An 8676-nucleotide genomic window follows, 5' to 3' on the forward strand; every position below is an offset into this window, starting at 1 on the left:
TGTGTCTCATTATGTAGTTTCTAGTTGTTTAATTTCTCCATCGTGAGATGGTGCGTTAACAAAAAAATTAATAATGCAGTCATTGAAGCGTTATTGCTCCGAATTTTTTTACTGTGAACCGATTTGCATGAAATTTTGGAATTGTGCTCATCTTACCCTTAACTTGCCACCCCTTCTTGGTGGTGTAATTTTTTTTTTCAAAATAACCTCAGATATCGATAGAAAACCTAATTTTGAGAAAAAATTTTCTATAAAGTTTTTCAAAAAACCCAATACTTTTCAAGTTATTGGTAATTGAAAATTCGGATTTTTTTCATGTTTTTCATCGGTTTTTTGCAAATATCTCCAAAAATATGCATTTTAACGAAAATTTTAGCAGGTAAAAACTGAATAAATCGGTGTTTTATAAATTGTTCTAAGTGCAATATTAAGCGAGATATTGAAGTTCGAAGCCGTTTTTTATTTTGTCTGAAATTTAATCGATACATTTTGTAGTTTTTGTAGTGCTTGAAATAAGCTTTAAAATGAGCACTGTTAAAAGTCTTTTGCACGTAAAATGAGTGAAATGTAAATGAAAATGCAAATAAGATAAACATCTAATAGTTTTTTTCTTTTAAATCAGTGGGTTTCATAAGTGCTATTTCCTCCAAAATTAAAATTAATTGTATTCCGTCTGGAATTAACTTTAATATAAAGAGTTTGATGGATTCTAGCAGTTTAGCTGCTTTAGGACACAAATTTTTCAAAAAAATCATGATTTTAACAAAAAAAATTTTCGAATTTTTAAGAAAACCACCTTCTTTTCATATTATCTCAAAAATGATTAAAGATACTTATAAAATTATGATAATAAAAAATGTAGGTCTTTTTCTGATAAAAAATTTTTCCCTTTTTTCTGTCATACAAAAATTGACGGAGATATGATTTTCTAAAAAACGCGCGGCAGTGCAATTACAGCTCTCTCCAGCCCTTTGACCCTTGACCGTTTTAAAATAAAAGGTTTGTCACTATATATTGTAATAAAAAAGTTGTAGTTCTTTAAATTACCTTTAAAATGATTATTTATAAGTTGTGATATTATCAAAATTGAAGGAGTTATGGTCCAAAAACCAACTTTATTTTTTCTACCTAGTAAACTGAAAATTTCGGCGTGTGTTATGCATGGAGCATGTGACAGGTCGCCATGTGACTGTTTCAACTCCTAAAACAGTGACCAAAATCAACCAAATTGTGCTTCCAGGTCGTCGAATGAGCATCCGGACGATTGCCGAGGCTGTAAACGCCGATAAAGAAACTGTTTGAAAAATTTTACACGAGGAATTACATATGACAAAAGTCTGTGCGAAGTTGGTACCAAAAAATCTGACTCCTGACCAAAAGCTCTTGCGTCAAGGGGTCTGCTCAGATTTCCTTGAAAGCTTAAAAAAAAAAAAAGCTTTGAAAGGGACCCGATTTGAGTCAATGGAAGCGGTAAAGCAAAAAACTGCACAGCTCCTAAAGACCCTCACCAAAGAAGACTTCCAGCACTGCTTCGATCAATGGAAAAAACGTATGGAAAGGTGTGTAGTGTGGCAAGGGGAGGATACTGACGGGGAGCATTGGAATGTAGTATAATTTTTCTAATAAAACCCCTTTTCGTAATCAGTCTCTTTATTTAATAATCAGACCTCGTATACATCGTCAAAAATATGAATTGAGGAAGCTTATTTTGGATTTATGCAGCAAAAAATAGAGTTATATAAAAAATAGCTAATCGTAATTATATTTTCTAATCAAATTATTTCCCTTCATCCAATTTCTAACAATTTGCTGCGGGCATTATGTGGGTTTTCATTTTTTCCTTTTGTTGGGAGAGCTATAAATGGTATGTAGATATCAAATGTAAAAAGTGAATACTCCCATGCCGAGTTTTTTTCTTCATTTGTATGTTTGTCTGTTTCTTTGTTTCGATAAAGTTTTTAAATTTTGCTGTGATATTAATTAGATGTATTTTTTCACCAGAAAAAAAAATGATCTTACGCTGTTCGGATTTTAACAGCCAGTTATTTTAAACAGTGGATTAGAGATTACGGTGTAAGTCAGAGAACATACCAAAAAGAAGGTTAACTTGAATGTAAATCAAAACAAATTTAGTTCTGCCACCTACCAGTGACGCTAGTGTAATAAAAATGTGTCATTACTGTCAATGTCAATATGTCATTCCCGCCAGATTGTAATTTTATATTAATGAGAATTTGTTTTAGAGTCAAGTAGGGAGCATAGCCCTAGAAGACGAAGGATATTATTGGAAATAACTGAAAAAATAGCAGCTAAGTATTATTTTCTGTAATTTTTAATTGAATATTTCACGATGGACTTGGAGGTCTGTTCAGATTATATTTTTATTTATAGACTCATCGAGAGCTAGGCCATTACCATATAAAATAGAAAATTATAAATTTCTTTAGATTCTTATTTTTAGACCCTTTTATACGTATTTTTTGCTAAATTGTCTTATTCTAGATCTCTTCTGAGTAAAAAGGTTTTATAACAGGTTAAAAATTGACGTTTTCACCTATTTAGATCTTTATCAAAATATCATATATCTTGATTTGGAAGAAACATAAAGTCAAGACAAGTTCGCAACAAAAAAAGAAGATTATTGTGTATCCTCTACATATATGTTGATTAGTGACAAAATTGACATGAACGAATCTGATTTCAAGGTAGTGTCGTATAAGCGAAAAAAATCACAATTAAGATCGAAAAATATTGTAAACAATAATATATTGTCTAACGAATCATATTTTAACGTCGACGTTAGTTTCAAGTAAGTAGGATAAAGTTTTTTATGTTAATACTGACATAACCTTTATTGTAGGAGAATTGTGGATGCTAAACTTGAAATTACTGCAACTGATTTATACGATTCTTTACTGGCGTCATTAAGAGAAGGAATAGAAAGTTTGAAGCATCCAAAAATATCTAATATCATTTGTCTGGGCCTTGGCAAAATTGGTGAGTGTTTAATAGCACGTTACCAATTAGCCGCAATCTTAAGTTTAAGCGATTTATACAACGTAAAAATATCAGCGTATGATCCAGTTTTTACCGAAAAAGATAAGGAATTACTCTCTAAATTTGAAGTTAATGTTTTAAGTGAAAATTTAGAAGGAAAATTTCATTTGAGTGGTCATGAAACGGTTTTGTTCTATTTACCACATTGCCCCAAACAGTTGACCAATAACTTACTCTGGGCTAATTGGGGCTTAAATTTAGCTCATTGCATTATCATTTCGAATAGTTTCACCAATATTATAGAATCAAATTCATCAGCACATTTAGTATTAAATGCATATTACATCTCAAAAATTCAACCTTATGTTCTTGAATTAGCGATAATTAATAGCTTTAAATATTATGAAATTTTTAATGATACGGCTATTCACGTATTTCCCAAATTAAATTATGTTTGTCCAGATTTATGGAAAGATAATCCAGAACCTGTTTATGAAATTGAAGCATAATTTATACCTGATTATTTTTTTTTTGTAAAAATCATTAATTAGATATCATTTCTACAGAGGTTTTAAAACATGGCATCAAAACTTACCATTTTAAGACAAATAATATCTGAATTAAGACATGCTTTACCAAAAGATAAGATCAAAGATGACTTAACTGTTCAGTACATATTAAATCAGTACAGGAAATATCTAGTAACAGGAGAACAACTTTGCAAAGCTAGAGAAGAAATGCAATTTATAGCAAACACTTATTTGTGTTACTTGAGAAGTACAAGGTTGAGTAAAGAAATTCAACAAGAATTTCATGGAAAAGGAGAAAGAACTGTGGAAGATACTGCAAAATTAGTTGGATTCAAATTGCCGCATGATCCGAAATAGTTAAATTGTAGTAGTAATGTGTAAATAGTAGTATAAGTGAAATTATATTAGAATTTTACAGGATGAAGTAAATAAATTAAATTGAATCAGTTTTTTGAATATTTTTATATACATGATTTGTGAAATTATAATTCATAAAAAATCATTTTTTATGGATAGGGCTATGGTTTCAGTTAGATTATTGTCCTGTTCACAATAAAAGGTTGGGAATTATATGAAAAATTGATAAGACAACAACAAATCACTAGTAATAGAAAAGGCTTGGCTGTTAATAAAAACAATAAAAGAAACATCTTACATAGAACTGGTACCTGTTAAGGCACACGCTTTTCGCATAATGATGTACGTGCACACAAATATAAATGTATACTCTGAACAAATAGACAACAGAAGGAAACAAATGGTTCACCAATGCTATGGAGAGAACCTAGTAATCACGAGAATGATCATTACTTTTGTGTTACAAAGACATTGGGATATAATAAAAAAATAAGGTATGTATTATATACTATGAAGCTCCGTCTCTCATTAAGCCTATATTACATTTGAAAGGTCTACTACATCCAATGGATTCTAGTAATTCGAGTGCAAATATACCTACTAGGTGACAATAAAAGTGATGTTGAATTCTAATTTATTTCTAGTGATTCTTATAAGTTATCACTTCAACAAAATTCTCTACATTTAATTAACCAACCCGAATTAAATGATCTAATAAGAAATTTACAATTATCAACATCGAAAGCAGAGCTTCTTGGTACCTACAACAATCGAAATTATGACTACCAGACACAAAAATAACGTTTTTTAGACACAGAAACAAAATTTACTAGGAATTTTTCAAAAGAGAATGTGAGTATTGTTATTGTACTGATTAATATCCCAGGACTTTTTGAAGTTATGAATCAAAACTATGGTAAAACAGAGTGGCGCTTATACATAGACTTTTTGAAATATAGTCTAAAAGCTGTTGTATTGCACAATGGTATTAAAAAACCGTCATCGGTATGTAAATGAGATTGCAGGGTAGATACGAGTCGTTGGTAGATCCTAATAACATCACTCTACCCCCTTTACACATCAAATTGGGGCTCATGAAGGCATGGAAAGAGTAATGCTTTCCGATATTTACAAAAAATCTTTCCAAACATTACAGAAGGAAGAGGGTATATCATCATATCAGTTTAGAAGCCTTTTATCTGTTATGAAGAATCTGCTTTGAAGTCATTAAAATTGTAGAGAAATAAAAAAAAATGAAAATTACAAAGAAATTGTTACGAATTTATTGGAAAATTTTCATAAGATGTAAGCAAACATGTCATGTCTGAGTTTTTTTCCCTGAAAACTGAGGAAGTATGAGTGACGAACAAGGGAAACATTTTCACCAAGATTTAAATGTTTTCCAAGAACTACATCAAGGAGTTTGGAATGAAAATTATTACTGTTGATTTGTTATAAGAGAAACTAATTCAAATCGCTACACAAAGAAAGCATAAATTAGTCTTTTTTTTTCAGTATTAATACCAAAACAATGTATTTCATTTAAGTAAATAAAAATTTTTTTAACCAAACGTGACAGAATTTTTTTATTATTAAAACTTTCAGCTAGGGTATGAAAACTATTGTTATTTTACGTATTCCTAGTGATTTCAAATATACTGTTACGATCGTGCCTCTGCCGGTTCTGCCTGGAGCTATTAAAATTGTAGAATACGGCGAAGGCGCTCGGTGCCTTTGGCTTACTTTTTAAAAACTTTGGAATCCGTTTGAGGTTTGTTTTTTTATCAATTTTCATATCAAGCGGTTTATTTACATTGTTTCTTTCGGATAATTTCTAGGAAGGTCTATTTATTTGTTTTGCTTCTTTATTTTTCTAGAATTTTTAAGAACATCGTTTGAATATATAAGCGGTTTCGTTTAGCGCATTTTAGGATCGTCGATGTTGCAGGTTTTCTGTGGTTTCCCTGCAACTTGGTGAACCGGTTCTCCAGCCAAATGGCCGACGATAAGAAAAAACGCAGCCACAGCTGTACCCGCCCGCCTCCTTTTTAATTTAAAATAAACACAAAATTTTTCAAAAAATCGAAAAAAAACCCAAACCCAGATAATTCGTTTTTACTTTCGATTCCTTCTAGCCAAAAAATCCTAAATCTTCACTTTTCCTCTTCCAGAAAAATTAGCGAACAAACCCACGCAACCAACACAACCCCGGCCCTGCAGAGGAGCAATTCCTATATCAGGGCCGACTCCAACAAACCCTCCTATTAAAATTTTCCTTATCCTACCAAATTCTATCCAACGAATTTCGTCGCGCATTTTAGGTCAGTTTATAATAAATAGTCATAGTGAACAGAACGTAATCCAAAAATTTAAATAAATTATTAAGTTAGTTAAGTGATAGTGATAAGTTAATTAAGTGTAGTGTATAGTATTTGAATAAATTAAAAACGTAAGAGACAGTGTTTATTAATCAACCCTACGGAATAGAAATCGTACAAATAAATTAGAAAAACATTACAACGCGTATCGGCTCAGCTCAATATGATCTAATCCTGTATGTTTTTGCACATCCACTTTGTTTTAAGCTTTTTACAAGACGGATTTTTTTATTTGGTATTTACGAGAAAAAGATAATAAAAGTAAAAAAAATATTAAATATATTGTACCATAAAACAAAAACAATAGAACACAACTGAACAAAGGGAAAAATCAAGGAAAGCTAACATTGTAGATAGGAGAAAGTGGATTGTTTACCCCTCGGTCGTTATTTTGACGTAGATAACACAAAATATTTATTTTTTTTTAACAAATAAAATGTATAGAGAAATAATATACATCGAGCAACGCTCTTGAAAAAGATTAAAACAAATCATGTTCGTGCTTAAACAGTTGTGTCTGCGTCGAGTAGACGCGTTTTCAGAATGAATAACCGATACAAATCACGCTTCAAGAAACAATTTCCGAAGCAAGCAATTCAAAAATGTGGAAGACGTATAAGAAATTCTTAAAAACGGGCTCTGTTGCCGACACACCGCGTTCTGGACGACCGGTATCTGCAACAACTAACGAAAATATGAAAACAATGACCAAGGCGTTAGTTGAACAGCCGTGCAGTGCCGCTATCTGGAAAACTTCAAACATCCGATCATCCTCTACGACTAAAGACTTCATGCATCCTTCCGATCCGACTACGATCATACCGTCGGACGAGTGTCTGAGAGGGAATTGATACTAGAATTTGAACAAAGTAGTTCACACCTTTTTGTTTTTATGTTATTTAGTCCAAAGTTGACAAAATGTTCAGTTTATTAAACAGAGTTTTAAAAGGTAGATACCTTTTGAATCGTTTGACAATACTTGTTTTGATTAACAAAACTTTTGCTAAACAATCGTCGGATTGTTGCTCAATTCTTGAAATTACAAATTGGAGCACGTTTGCCTGTCGCATGAACATATCAAAAACTGCTTATCGCCTGCCAACTTAACTAAATTAAAAATTAACATGAACATGGTTGAGATAGGTCGGGTCAGCTGTCAATTTGATCAATTCTCAACATTTATTTTATATTTTGTTTAATTTTAAGCAGAATACACGCAGTTTTTTTTAGAACATAGTATATTTATTTCTCTACTTGCTAAGGTTAATAAAAAATCTTCTTCTTTTTTACAAAATCATTCTTATTATACTAAACTACTAAATAAAGGCCACTGATATTAAGTTCTTGCCAAGTTCCGGTACATATAACACCTCATTCATTATACATTCTTTTGTATCAATCGTTCCGATTCCTTCTGCAGTAATCTGAGTACCTTTATTTGTTACACATATGTCTGTTTGTTGATCTGCTAAAGTTTTAAATAATTCTATGTCATATATACCATGTGAGCTTTCCTTCTTAAATCAAATATGAACAGGTTCTTTTTATTTCATTATAGTTTTTATTTTCTGTCAAAAAAGACACTTTTATCTGGGTTCCTTTCAGTTTTGTTTTCACCACATGTGCTTGGCTTGTCTCAAAGAAACAACTGCTTTCTGTATGGTTAGTTTTCTTACAAATACTATATCTTGTTGTGTTTTGCCGATTTTCATTGTTATTATGATATTACGATGGTAATTTTTATTCTTATATTTAAAAAACGAGCTATACGGTTTGGTTTCTTACAAATGTGACATAATTGTGATAAATGATAAATGTGAAACGCAACAGATTTTTTTTTGTTTGTATTCTTCAGATGATAATCTTGAAATGAGGTTATCCAGTGATTTTCAGTACGAGGAGTTGACTCCCAAATAGTCTTAAAAAATCCAAATCTTCCGGGTAATGTGCTTAATATTTTTGAAATCAGAATTTCGTCTGTAACGTTTTGCCTTAATGCCTTAAATCTATATGCTAAATTTTGCAGTTTATTTTCATAACTAAAACAAAAAAATTCTTCCAACAATCCGCATTTTTGATCTTCACTATCCTTTTGAAATAAGTCCTTACGTTTTTTATACACCGCGGTATTACAGTTCAGTATATGCACCAAAACCTTTTTGTCAACCGTACAAATGATTATTTTTTGAGCTTTTGCGTCTCTTAGTATCCAAATCTTTTTGTTTTTGTCTTTAGTTAAACTTTCAAATTTTTCTTCATTATTCACAATTGCATATAAACCACTGGCTTTAAAATAGACAGACTTTTGGAAATTCCGCATCTCAAACGATTCTGAGTTTGTAAGTTTTTCAAAGTTTAAAATATTGTCCGTTTCATTTTCCAATTTTATTGTTTTTATTTAGGTTAATGGTTTA

At 31.1% G+C, this 8676-nt stretch overlaps 2 protein-coding genes across 2 annotated transcripts; both read left to right on the top strand.

Annotated features, from left to right (window-relative positions):
- The first annotated feature begins 2646 nt into the window (after nt 1-2646).
- Nucleotides 2647-3975, top strand: LOC130449919 (SRR1-like protein). The gene is made up of 2 exons (XM_056788010.1): nt 2647-2809; nt 2861-3975. The coding sequence occupies exons 1-2, from the start codon at nt 2661-2663 to the stop codon at nt 3504-3506; spliced, it is 795 nt and encodes a 264-aa protein (XP_056643988.1). The 5' UTR covers nt 2647-2660; the 3' UTR covers nt 3507-3975.
- LOC130449820 (protein FMC1 homolog) lies at nt 3576-3884 on the top strand. The gene has a single exon (XM_056787855.1). The coding sequence runs from the start codon at nt 3576-3578 to the stop codon at nt 3882-3884; it is 309 nt and encodes a 102-aa protein (XP_056643833.1).
- Nucleotides 3976-8676: the final 4701 nt, after the last annotated feature.

The sequence above is a fragment of the Diorhabda sublineata genome, chromosome 10, assembly GCF_026230105.1.
Source record: "Diorhabda sublineata isolate icDioSubl1.1 chromosome 10, icDioSubl1.1, whole genome shotgun sequence".
Taxonomy (NCBI): Eukaryota; Metazoa; Arthropoda; class Insecta; order Coleoptera; family Chrysomelidae; genus Diorhabda; species Diorhabda sublineata.

Coding starts and splice junctions, on each gene's coding strand:
- LOC130449919 (XM_056788010.1), top strand. CDS start 2,661: ATGTTGATTAGTGACAAAATTGACATGAACGAATCTGATTTCAAGGTA. Junction 2,810..2,860: donor AACGTCGACGTTAGTTTCAA/GTAAGTAGGATA, acceptor CCTTTATTGTAG/GAGAATTGTGGATGCTAAAC.
- LOC130449820 (XM_056787855.1), top strand. CDS start 3,576: ATGGCATCAAAACTTACCATTTTAAGACAAATAATATCTGAATTAAGA.